This window comes from Conger conger, chromosome 14 (assembly GCF_963514075.1).
Source record: "Conger conger chromosome 14, fConCon1.1, whole genome shotgun sequence".
NCBI classification, from domain to species: domain Eukaryota; kingdom Metazoa; phylum Chordata; class Actinopteri; order Anguilliformes; family Congridae; genus Conger; species Conger conger.
The window spans coordinates 10940100-10952482 of record NC_083773.1 but is presented as its reverse complement, the minus strand read 5'-3'; the positions used below and the strand labels follow the sequence as shown (position 1 = coordinate 10952482).

The following is a 12383-nucleotide window of genomic DNA, read 5'->3' as shown; positions in this document are numbered from 1 at the left end:
TTTGCCAGTTGCTGGAAGCAGATAACTTCCCATATAAACAATTGAAAAATATCTGAACATAAAACTATTTCAGAATACTTTCACTGAGCACTTTATTAGGAACATCTGTACGCCTACTTATTCATGCGATTATGTAATCAGCCAATCAGGTGGCAGCAGGCAAATGCACATGCAAATCTCTGCCAATTCTTACAACAGAAATCCCAAAGTGTTCTAATATAGTGCAGAAGGATTCTCTCATCTTCATCAACAGCCGGTCTTCTTCTGCCCAGTAGCTTTCGCCATGCCGTTTTGAGGCGAGAGATAAAAAGAGGATGTGTCTTTGATATAATTGTATATATTCATTACATTCATGTCTGAAGGACTGTGAAAGCGAACAGAGGATTTCATATAGAAATTTCTGCCTTTGAAGATCCATAACAGTGGTCGTTTCCCCTCGTAATTCAGAGGGGATATCTTGCCTGGCAGATCTACATTGAAGCACATTCAGTGTCTCTGTAGCAGATAGATTGCACTCTCCATTCCTCTTAAAAGAGGGCAGGTTAATTTAATATGTTTCACGAGACTGTCATATTCCCTACACTATCAAAGCACTGCATTCTTTTTAGCTCATCTCAGTCCTTTTTAGGTGATATTCTATATGGTGACCTTCATGTAAATGTGTGTACAACTCGCTGCCGAAGCTGTTTAGATTTCTATAAAAATATAGCTTTATCACATTTACAATGAGAAGAGGTATGATATTCACGGCTGTTAACAACTGATCCTTTATGTAAATTCTACCGTGTTTGGTAGTTACTGTGACCTTTGGCATTCACTTTTTGTATGCCTGCTTAATAAATGTAATGTAATGCAATGATAGCCATTCAAGCCCAAACTATAACATTACCTCCACTGTGTCACATATGCAGTGGTTTGCTTTGGACCAGTTCCTTTCTTTCTCTACACTATTTCTCCACGTATTGCTGTGAGCCCTTTGACTTTATTCAGGTGCAGTCTTTACAGTAGTCTTTCATACTTCTATGCTTACTTCCTGGAAAGTGTTTTTGATCAGCAGGTCAAAAGGGGTTTTTCTTCATAATAGAAAATACCATTTGGTAGTGCTTTATCTAAAAAAGGGCTGTAGTTCCCACACGGATCAGCATCAGCCAATATGGATGTAAATCCCTTCAAATCGAAGCTGACAGTCTGCGCCTTAACCTCATATTCACTGTTTTATTTCAAATCCAGTGTGCTGGAGTACAGAAAACAACAAATATTGTGTCACTCTACAAATGTACACTGTATTGTGAGACTTCTCACCATTTGGCCTGTTCTGAGGCCTGTGAAACTGCCATTCTTTTTAGGTGTGTGTGTATGTATGTGTATGAAGCTCTTAATTATAATCTGGTTCTGTTAATCTGTCCGGTAAAGGTTCATCGAACAGGTTGCTCTGCCTATCAATGAATTTGGTGTTTTAATTGATTGTTGATATATTTGATAATAATTTTAAAATTAAATCAAATAAATCGATTTTACATGTTAGATAAGAGAGGTGTTTTGAACTGTTGAAACAGCTTGTGTTCTGCATTCAGAGTGAGTAACATTAACATTGGTTAAAACCGATGGATTCAGAAACTGACCAGCTGCATGCTTTTATTCATAGAGTTGCTGCCACATGATTGACTGATTATAAATTTGCATTAAAAAGCTGGTGTAGTGGTCTATCCAACAAAGTAATAGGCACATACACATGCACACACGCACACACACACATTTCATGGCACGGGTCCCACAATATACACACACATTTATCTTTATATGTATCCCATTGTAAATGTGTTAAAGCTATAATTTTATAGGAATCTGAACATTGCCGTTGGCAGCGAGTTGTACTGGTCTTTTGCTGCTGTAAGCCTTTGAATCTTCTCTCTGCTCACTCCTGGGAGATAATGTAGCTGCAGAGTGTGTACACTAAATATCAACTCCTGTGGATCAGCTGCAGGCTTGGGACCCCCGACTCCTGTTATTTGGATGCATAAATTATTAATGACCCACTGATTTGACTGGACCTCCAGCTCCATTTTAAAAGGGCTGTGTGCAGCTGGAAAATAAAAATAATAAAAAGCCTTGCCGTAATATTCATTTCTTTTTAATTTCCTTCAGATTGAAGACAAGTTTCACGGGAAGCATTCTGCTTTCTGCCAATTGGATGGGAATAAAAAAATCTTTGACCTTGGAAACTGAAGATGATGTTGCCATGGGAACTGTTAATCCTCCTGTCACTCAAGGACTGCCTCGCAGGTAAGATGTCCCACAAGTCATCTTTGATGCAGCATCTGATCTGCATACTTTTCAGAGAGAGATCGCATCTTTTTTAATGAAATGGCTTTCTGTTGTATAATTCTCATATTTCTTCAAATCGCTGCTGGTAAGTTGCAGGAATGTAGCGAACTCTGTGAACAGCCGATTGATAAAATGTTCAAATAAACTATTAATCCAAGACATAATCACCATTTTTCCAGAGACCCTTAAGATTTTGTAGCACCCGACAGACATTTTTCCTTCCAATGGTAAGGGCTGTCCAGGGGCCATAGCTGGCTTCCTCCCATCACCGGGATCAATAATGTTTGATCAAATGTCAAGCCTCAAGTTATAAGCTTGTGCAGGACTGATTCTTTCACCCAAATCCCATTGGTTCTGCAGTGTTTCGACTACCCTCAGCTGACCTCCAATACCAACTGCTGTCAGTAACTGTATTTTTAATGTATTTTATTGATCATATAACCACATTTTATTGAGTGTGTATTACTCTCGCTGGACTAATCACTTTGCTAGTTAAACTGATACATAGTTGGTGTGGTTGATATGGATACGAGGTCGTTCACATAACTGAGCTATGTGTCTTGTCACGAAAGTTGTAGTATATACTGTAAATAATCATACATCCTGGATCAAGGTGCTGGACCGTGAAACTGTAAGTCATAGATCATAATCAAGAAAGCTAGATCATTTGAAACTACAACGAACCTTTACTGGTCATATGCACAAATGAAAGATTGACCTTTCTAGTTTATTTATTTATTTTTTGTTATGAGGTCACTGAAGTTGCTTAGGAAAGAAGCAATATTGACAACGGTGGCATTTCTCATCATACAGTAGTCATTTGATTGTTTGATGCATGGTTTATATGATTAATATTTGCATGTCTTAAAATATAATTGCCTTTAATGCAAAGTTGACCTCTCAATAATGAATCTATAATGGGAGATAGAGTACTGCTGTCAATGTAAATCAATAGTGCAATTACAAATATCTTTTATAAAATATTTACAGAGCTTTCTAATGTAATCCTCTCTTTTCACTTTACAAGTGCTTGTAAAAGTGCATGTAACCAAGATTTTATCAGTATTTTGTGGGTATGTATTGTAACAAAAAAAACAATACAGCTGTATTTGAACAGTCTTAATAGCCCAGGACTAAAGAGCACTTCATATTCTGATGAAAAAAAAAAAAAGAATGATGTATTGAATATGTCAGAGAATATGACAAATGACAGAATGCTTTCAATTCTTGGGTGTCAGTGGTGCGTTGTGTTTTTGCTTGAACGCCCGGGAACATTCAGAATGCATCTCATAAATTTGAACAGGTCGGATAATACAGCATAATATACTACTCTCTGTGCTGCACCAGTACAGGAAAATCATTATGTGCTTTTAAAGGGATGTAGATTGCCTTCTATTTGGCCAGGACACTAGAACACTGACACATTGAGCAACTTCTTCCCCACTGCTTTCATTGCTAGCACTTTTAAAATGGCTAAATTAATTGGAACATGTATCATTTAATCTGTGTTTGCCACTTATGCAACTGCATTTTCATCCTTAAAAGAGGGCCCTGGATGCGTGTCAGATTAGCAATAAATTAACTACAGTATGTCACTAAACAAGCAAATAATCACTCATAGCACCCTCATTAGCAATAACTCGTCACAAGTATAGGTATTTGTTGACTGTAGCCAACATTACAGCTGAAATAATATGCATGTGTTGCATTAATTTGTCAGAACGGAAAGCAAGTTAGATCAGATAATTATTTAACATAAACATGACTTGTGTATCTCCTTTGTGGTCTGAATAAAGTTCAGTAATTCAGTGAGTTATCGATCAATGTAATGATGAGTGTAAAACCAATAGACAAGGTGTGGGGGGGGGGGGGGGGGACTTTTTAATTCATAATTCATTGTTGTTATTTCTTTTCAAATTTGTCAGTCTCTTGATTTGATGATATTTTATGTTACGGTCTTGATTCATTATGGATTTAACTAAAGGGTAACAGCTGCGAGATCTTGCCTGTTTTTTATTAGCAAAACACATTTCACTGCTGTTGAATCACGCTTGTCCCAAGGATTGTTGGGGTCATTGGAAATGTACCCCCAATTTCCATTAAAGCCAGCTGATGAGTGAAGTCTGACTGATGTAATCACAGGGGGACATGTAGATGCTAAAGCAGAATGATTGATTATTGTGCAAGTGGGCTGTTTCTAGAGGTGACTTGACATATTTTGACCAGCTGCTCATTCTCACTGCAGTGTAAATTAGCATCGCACCTGAAGCAATTGCATTGGGTCCCCAGGGGTCTGCTGGCTGCTGCTCTAAGAGCCTATCATAAACACAATCTTGTTTTTTATCATATTGTCACATTATCATACACATTATTTTAATTGTGAATTCTCTGTTCAACCTTGTGTTTTTTCTGCCTCCACGTCGGTGACAGTCGTGGCTGGAGGCATTTTGTTTTTGGGTTGTCCAGCCGTCCTTCTGTCCGTTGTCTATCCATTGTCCATCTGTTGTCCGTCCATCTGTCCCATTCTTATGGACGCAATATCTCAGGAACGCCTTGAGGAAATGTCTCCAAATTTGGCACAAATTGATTCGAATCTGATGGTCAAAGGTCAAGGTCGCTGTCACCTCAAAAAATACATTTTTGGCCATAACTCAATAATTCATATGCTAATTATGACGAAATTAGTGATGACATTTTATATCCAAAAGGTCAACTTCACTGTGACATCATAATGTTTTGCTTACCAATGTAGCTGCAAAAATAATCTTGGGTTATTTCGTTTGTTGATTTGTGATGTAATCATTAGTTGATATTTTATAGTTAGTATCAAACACTTTTTGTTAGAATATTCTTCAATTGTTGTTGGTTTGACAGAAAAAAATGATGGTGCAAATCAAAAAAATTCAAGTAATGTTGTTTTAACATGCCCAATTTTCAACAAAATTTTAATAATCAAATATGTTTCTTGGTCTTATCATTCCACTACTCTATTTAACTAAATAGTCAGATTGTAATGAGAAATTATTTTAATTCAAAATTTAATGTTGTTTACATTATAGGTTACACAAATGACAAAGAAACGGCATAAATTATTTAATGAAATAAAAAATAAATTAAAAACACATTAATCTCTACATCGATTCATTAAGTTTAGAAGTTAGTTATTGCTGGACAGACAAGGATATAAACTGTAACTTGACTGGTTGGCGGAGGCATACAACTGCAAGGTGGTTATTTCGCTCTAGATTTTTATTATCAAGAAAAAATCCTGCAACCCCTCTCAATAAATACTGTGGCTGATGACTATGTGGATTTATGTAATATACTGTAGAGGTACATTCATTGATTATGATTAATGACATTGTTATGCAAGTATACGCTCAGTGAGCACTTTATTAGGTAGACCTGTGCACCAGCTTGTTAATGCAAATATTTATTCAGCCAATCATGTGGCAGCAACTAAATGCATCAAAACATCCAAACATGTTCAAGTGATTAAACTGTTTTTCAGACCAAATGTCAGAATGGGGAATAAAGAGGTGATTATTAGACTTATTGGTCTTCTGCCGTTGTAACCTATCCACATAGAGGTTTGAAGTGTTGTGTGTTCAGAGATGCGCTTTAGTTTATTACTTGCAATTTAGATTTTTTAGGAAAACTGGAATGTTTTATTTATAGACTGGTTTTTGTAACGGTGGTATTTCAGAATATATACAGTATTTTCATGCTTGAGATTACAGAATAAGTATAAACTGGGATTTGGATATTGTCATTCTGGCAGAGTTGTCTGGGAGGACCCCAGAGTATCTCAGGGAGGCGGTTGTAGTGTGAGATGAGGTGCATCCTGGTCTGGTTATTGTACACTGAGGATTATTGTATCCTTCAGACATTCTGGATCGAACCTGAGTCAATATGAGCCATGCTTACAAGTAATAGGTTGTTTTTCCATACCTTTAGTGTGCAGGCTGCTTGTTATGCTGAAAACAGAGTGCCTTTCTGTATTCTCTCCCTCTGGGACTCTAAATCCAGGCTACTCAACCACACTGGCTGGGCATCCACACTGCCAGCCTGCTTGACTGTAAAATGTGAAAATATATTGGGGCAGGTATTTATAACTTGGGGGGGGGGGGGGGGGGGACTTCTGTTCATTGACTGTGTGTGCACAAAATTAGCACAGTATTTTGTTTTTGGGCTTTTCATTTATGCACCCACCCCTATTTACTGATGGTCTTTATCTAACCAGCAGCCATGTGCACAGATAAGACACCAACATATATGCGGTATGGTGAAGCATATGTCCCCTACAGTAAAAGTGCCCTTTTGACAGCAGCGATCCCTGCTGACAAAAACAGCTGAAGCTAGGTTTTGAAACAGCTGGTAGCTGATTGACCAGTTAGACCTGCTCTATACTCAACATGGTTTGACCAGCTCAAGCTATGTTTTGATCAGCTGGTAGCTGGTATTGTAAGCTGGTCATAGCTGGATTTCACACCAGGGATTTTTGAAGGTTTTTTTTTTTTTTTTTAAGCACGGGTGCCCCTTGAAATAGCTTTTTTGTTGTCTTGGTGTCCTACTACATTTTGCGGGTTGCGCCCTGCTTTAAAAGGATAATTAATTTATTACATTTAAAGGACGTATATGGAGAGAGTGCTGATGGCTCTCCCCTGGGGTGTTACACTGAAAGCCTCTCACTGCAGGCTAAGCGCTGCCCTCTTCTTAGACTGATTATGACTCAGAACACATTTCACTTTTCAAGGACCTCGAAAAACTGTTATTTTTTTCAGTGATGATTTTTGATTTTGTGAAGGGTTCAGCAGAATTCATTGAACGGTTCACTACAAAAGTGAGGCAGATTTGTTTGTAGAAATGGTAAGTTTCAAAGTGGTAATTAATTGAGTTTGTATTTTCGAAAAGGTCAACAGAGAGACTGAGGTGTGAGCCATCATCCTTGCCCTGCACACACCAGGCGGTAGGGGAAATAGGGTATTTAATATCACTCAAGGAAAAGTAAAATCTGCTGGCTTAGTTCCTATATGTTATGTGGTAATTAGTGGTCTTCTGTACCGCTGAGTAGTTTATTATATACCATGAAACTTGTTTGTGTATAATGGGAATTTTTACATAACTTGTACTTTTCTTTTGGAGGTTTATTTTTGGTTGTTGCGATTTCCTTGAAAAGCAGTATTTGGTACTGATTCTTAAACTGTGTTTTTCCTCCGCCCTCAGACAAAATAGTTCTGCATGGGCCTGTTTTCACTCAGGAACCAAGTGACAACATCTTTCCTTTGAACTCTGACGACAACAAAGTTTTCATCAACTGCAAAGCAAAGGGGAACCCAGCACCAAATTACAGGTGGCTTTTTTCTCCCTTATCAGATGGCAGAATATTTGTATATTTTGTATATGTTCATGTATGTATTCCTTTGTACTGCTATTTCACTGAATTGAGCTTATGTCAGAACTCTCCTGAGAATTGCCACTGCTATCTCCTTAACTCAATGCCTGCCATAGCAAACTTGGTTATGGTGTTAATGTGCGATCACCAGAGAGCATTTCCACCTGTTATAGTAACTTAATTACGTTACAAAATGGCAAAATTAACAAAAATTCTAATGTGGAAGTTGACATCACTTTCATTGCCTAAGTTCTCTCACCAGTTGCCTCTTTTCCTCCCTTTCTCTGTACGGAAGTGCATTCGTACACAAACACAAAGCTATCATTGTTCAAATAGTCACAGTTCTTCCTTTTCTCTCTCCTCCAGGTGGAAATTTAACGGAAGAGGCATTGACACAAGCATGGATTTGAACTACAACCTCATGGAAGGCAACTTGATGATCAATAGCCCCGAGGCTGCACAACATGGGGGGGTTTACCAGTGCATAGCCGCCAATTCCATCGGGACCGTCGTCAGCAGAGAGGCCAAAGTGCAGTTTGCATGTGAGTAAATACGCCCTGCAGTCTGTCATCAAGTAGATTACCCAGGAATCTCCTCAAGTCCCTCCTGAGTGGATGCATGCACCGTACAAATGAGCATCTCTCTTGGGAACGAGCTTTCGGCATGAGTTGCTGTGGCACAGATTTCTTCCCTCTCCAATAGATGTGGATTTACTTTGATATTATGTTGAAAGCATATTTACAGCAATACGCCCAATAACCTCATACATCCATGAATGAACACAGTGCTGTTATATAGGTATACGGATTAAGGAAAGAGATTATTTTGTTTATTTTGTTCTTTCAAGGAATTCTTTCAAGGAATTCTTTCAAGGAATTCATTATATTCAAGATTCAAGTATCATGTTTTGTAAGTTTTGTTTTGAACATAGAGTAAGGTTTGAAGATGAAATGTGCTAAATATATAACTGTGCTTATTAAATTTAAAAAAAATAGTAAATTCTCAAGGATAATGGCAAAGGATTAGTTGGCATCTGGGACCCCATTATCATTAGTATTTCTCTGACTATTTTAATGTCACACATCTGATTGAATCACATTATGCAAAGGATTCCATCTTCAGATTAACCCACAGGAACAATTATTGTTTTGAAAATAAATGTGCATTGAATTAGCCTGTCATTCAGCATGAAGAATTAACTTCCAATCTCCACTGTATCACAAAGAGGCATGAATATTAGCCCATTGGCTACACTCTACAGCAGGGATCATCAACTCTAGCCCTCTAAATCCAGCCCTGGTATTCTTTTCTGCCAGGTAATTAGTGATTCCCAGTTAAAGGGAGGGTGGAAAACCAGCAGTTGCTCATCCCTGCGCTACAGAACAATTAAGCTGGTGACACTTAATATTTCCTTATAGTATATTTCAGTTTGTGGAGTAATTTTGTGGAGCTTAGCCCATTTTCTTTCCATGGAGTGAACACTAGCAACACCCGTTTTCCCTGCTGGCCGTAAACTGCATTGCCATACTTCCAATTTGTCTGGCTCCCAATTCACTCCCATTCATTTTTGAGACTTTGATGAAACACAATGACTATGGGGGATAATAGAGAGTACTAATGTCAAATGTTCAGTGTTTAGGTTAGTTCTAATTATAGATCTATAGTGAGTATAAAAATATTTTATCTTCAAATTGGCAATTGCGTAGACATACAGCAAGCCATGGTTTGATTTTAATGCGCATATCCATGTGAACATATCCCTTAGTTAATATAATAGAACTTTATCCAGATATTCAGATACTTTTTCTTTTTTAAGGGGAGGTACCATGGTTGAATATGATGAAATTCCTTTCCTCCAGTCAACATGATATTTTGTACTTTGAATGTGGATACAAATATAAAGTTTTTTTATTATGACTTTTACTTATTTTTTAGGAACATATGCAAATTTGCTCATGAATAATAAAAGGAAATAGCATATTTCAGTTTTTTCCTCAGTGAATTAAGTCAAAGTTATTTTTTCAGTTCCAGTGTGATGAATGACTCTAGCTGGTTATTTACTGTGGGGTTGTTCAGAATTTAGTTTTCTTGATAAATTATTTTTAAAAACCTTATATATAGTATACTGTATACTAAAATATTCAGATTTTCTGCTATTTTTCCACATAGAATAGCGATGACAAATTCTATCAAACAAAGCTTCTGTGAATTCCCAGCTGTTTCTGTTTACCTAATGTTCTCCTTTTAAAAATTATGTATTCCGAATATTACTTGAATATTTCATGAATCTTCAATCAAAACTACCATTTTGACCTCCCTCTTTGGCTCATTTAAAAGTGTGTTAATTTTGTTACCGTTGGATCACCGAGTGTAACATTTGGGATGATAAAAGCAGGGCAGAGAGTTCATAAATACTCCTCTCTTTAATGAGGGATGTAGCATGTATAATCCATCATTTTATGTCCTCAGGGGAAAGCCAGTACCTAACAAAAAACCCACAGGAACCACTCACTCTCGCACGCTGAAAATAGGGGGAAAATATCATCCACAAAGTCAAAAAGAAGGATCGTGTGATCATATTCTCAAGTGGTTGACACAGAGAACCACATTTTTACACTACAAACAAGTGAAACACTTGAATGCTGGTGTGTGTATGTACATACACAAACAAATACTTATATGCTTGTTTGTGAATGCATATGGTCTGGATAATTATGTATTCACCCTTCTACAACTGAATTGTTTTGTATTTGATTGTAGCTAATTGTGTAGAATTCTAATTGCAAGAAAGAGACTGGAGGTCAATCAACTTTTTACTCATGTTCTGTGTTGTAATCAAAATGTAATGTTAAGTGTGCTAAGGCTACAAAAGTAAAATGATTAAATTACATGCGGTTAAGTTAAAATGAACTGCCAGCTTGTGACATAGTCTTATGTAAATTGACTAGCCTGATTACCAAACAAAACTATCAAGAGGAGATTTAGGACACTTTACATTTAAAAATACCTTTTTTAGAGTTCCCATAATTGGTTTCTGTCTCTGTTTTATGCATATGAGAAGGTTATCAGCTATACGTTTGCTTTTTCTGGGTTTCCAGCACTTAACAAAATAACTGCAATGGAAGAAAGGTGTAAGTTTATTCACCACACAAACTTTTCTTTAAACTGTTGAGGGATGGTTTGAAATAGTTGTAGCATGATGAAAAGTGTTGTACTGTTGTTTCATTGTCACTGGTGCATACAGTATTAAATGATTTAGGGAAATGCCTTCTCATCCTCAAATTGGATATAAACTTGTATCTGTATCAAGTGCCTTGCCAAATGTGTTGCTTATCTGTTATTGTGTCCTTGTGCTGTGTGTTAAGTGGGCAGAAAAACTAGTGCATTAAAAACTAGGATCACGGTGCACAAGAGGCCATTTACTGTATCAACCAGGATCAGCGATCTGGCCAGACTCCTTCATCTGATTGGCCGTGTTTCTGGGTATTGAGGTTTTCCAATTTCCAAAGAGGAGTGGAAATAAGGAAAAATTACTCTTGCAAAGGGAGGTGAAATGGATGTACAATCTTGGAACTGAAGCCCCAAAGGGATTACATGAGGAATTAAATTTGGGATGTTTTCTTAATCCTGTGATTCTAGTTTAATTTAGCACTGCTGTGTTCACTGTAGCAGCTTACAAACCAATGCAAGCTTTTTCTACCAAGGTGGGCATGTTAAATCGGTGAGTGTGTAAAGGATCTTGTCCAATGGGTGAACTGTATATTAATGTATTTATTTTTTTACGTTTTCTTTTGTTGGCCATGTACAATGTAAGAGGGTGTTGTTTTCAATGAGGCATATTGTTGTGAACACAGTCTTAGATCCCAGTTAGGGGTATACTTGTTTAAGATTAACGTGAGTGTATGCACAGTAGGTTACTATTCTTTGTGTGGGTATCTGGAAATGCCCCAACTGTTTTAACTGACACATGTTTTCGTTCTGGATGTTACATTACATTACATTACAAGGCATTTAGCAGACGCTCTTATCCAGAGCGACGTACAACGAAGTGCAGTTCAAACAGTATGTAAATGTTTTTTTATTATTTTGCTCTATGTAATAGCCCAAGCCTGCAGGCAGTTTTGCTTCAGATAGACAAACAGGTGTGTCACCCTGACATGGTATGAGCTTTTGCTGTACCCAAGGCACAAACCAAGTTTATAGAATACTGCAGTATAAATTAAATAAATTGTCAAATTTGTGCTGGCCATATTTTAAAAAATATAATATGAAATACTTGTTTGCATTAATAATGATGTATTTTGCACCCCCACTAGCCATCTGTTTGTTTCTCCCCTCTCTAGTATGACTCTAAAGGCCAAATCACTTTCATCTCTGATCTCTCTACCCTTCAGTGCTACACTCCAGACATTGCCAGGAAGGCACCTAACTACCTAAGTTCCATCACCCTGTGAAGCTGCTCCTCTTTAGAGTTCCCTAAAATTGGACCTGTCCTGAAATCTCACTGCTTGTATTCAGCACAACACAATTGGTTCTTGCTGAACTTTTTGGTTTATTCATTGTGAGTTATAGTGTCATTTCTGGGGCTTGAACTTAGCAGCTTGAAGTTTACAAAGGCTTTTGTGAAATGTCCCTCTAGCATGGGCCATGACTTTGGGAGGGG

General features: G+C 37.4%; 1 protein-coding gene across 1 annotated transcript in view; it reads left to right on the top strand.

Annotated features, from left to right (window-relative positions):
* The window catches only part of LOC133109767 (contactin-4), a 101234-nt gene that overhangs the window by 57318 nt on the left and 31533 nt on the right, over nucleotides 1–12383 (top strand). The window contains exons 2-4 of the mRNA XM_061219340.1: nucleotides 2146–2283; nucleotides 7552–7678; nucleotides 8087–8262. Of these exons, the coding sequence (XP_061075324.1) occupies nucleotides 2229–2283; nucleotides 7552–7678; nucleotides 8087–8262 (358 nt within the window). The 5' untranslated portion in view covers nucleotides 2146–2228. The remainder of the gene's footprint in view (nucleotides 1–2145; nucleotides 2284–7551; nucleotides 7679–8086; nucleotides 8263–12383) is intronic.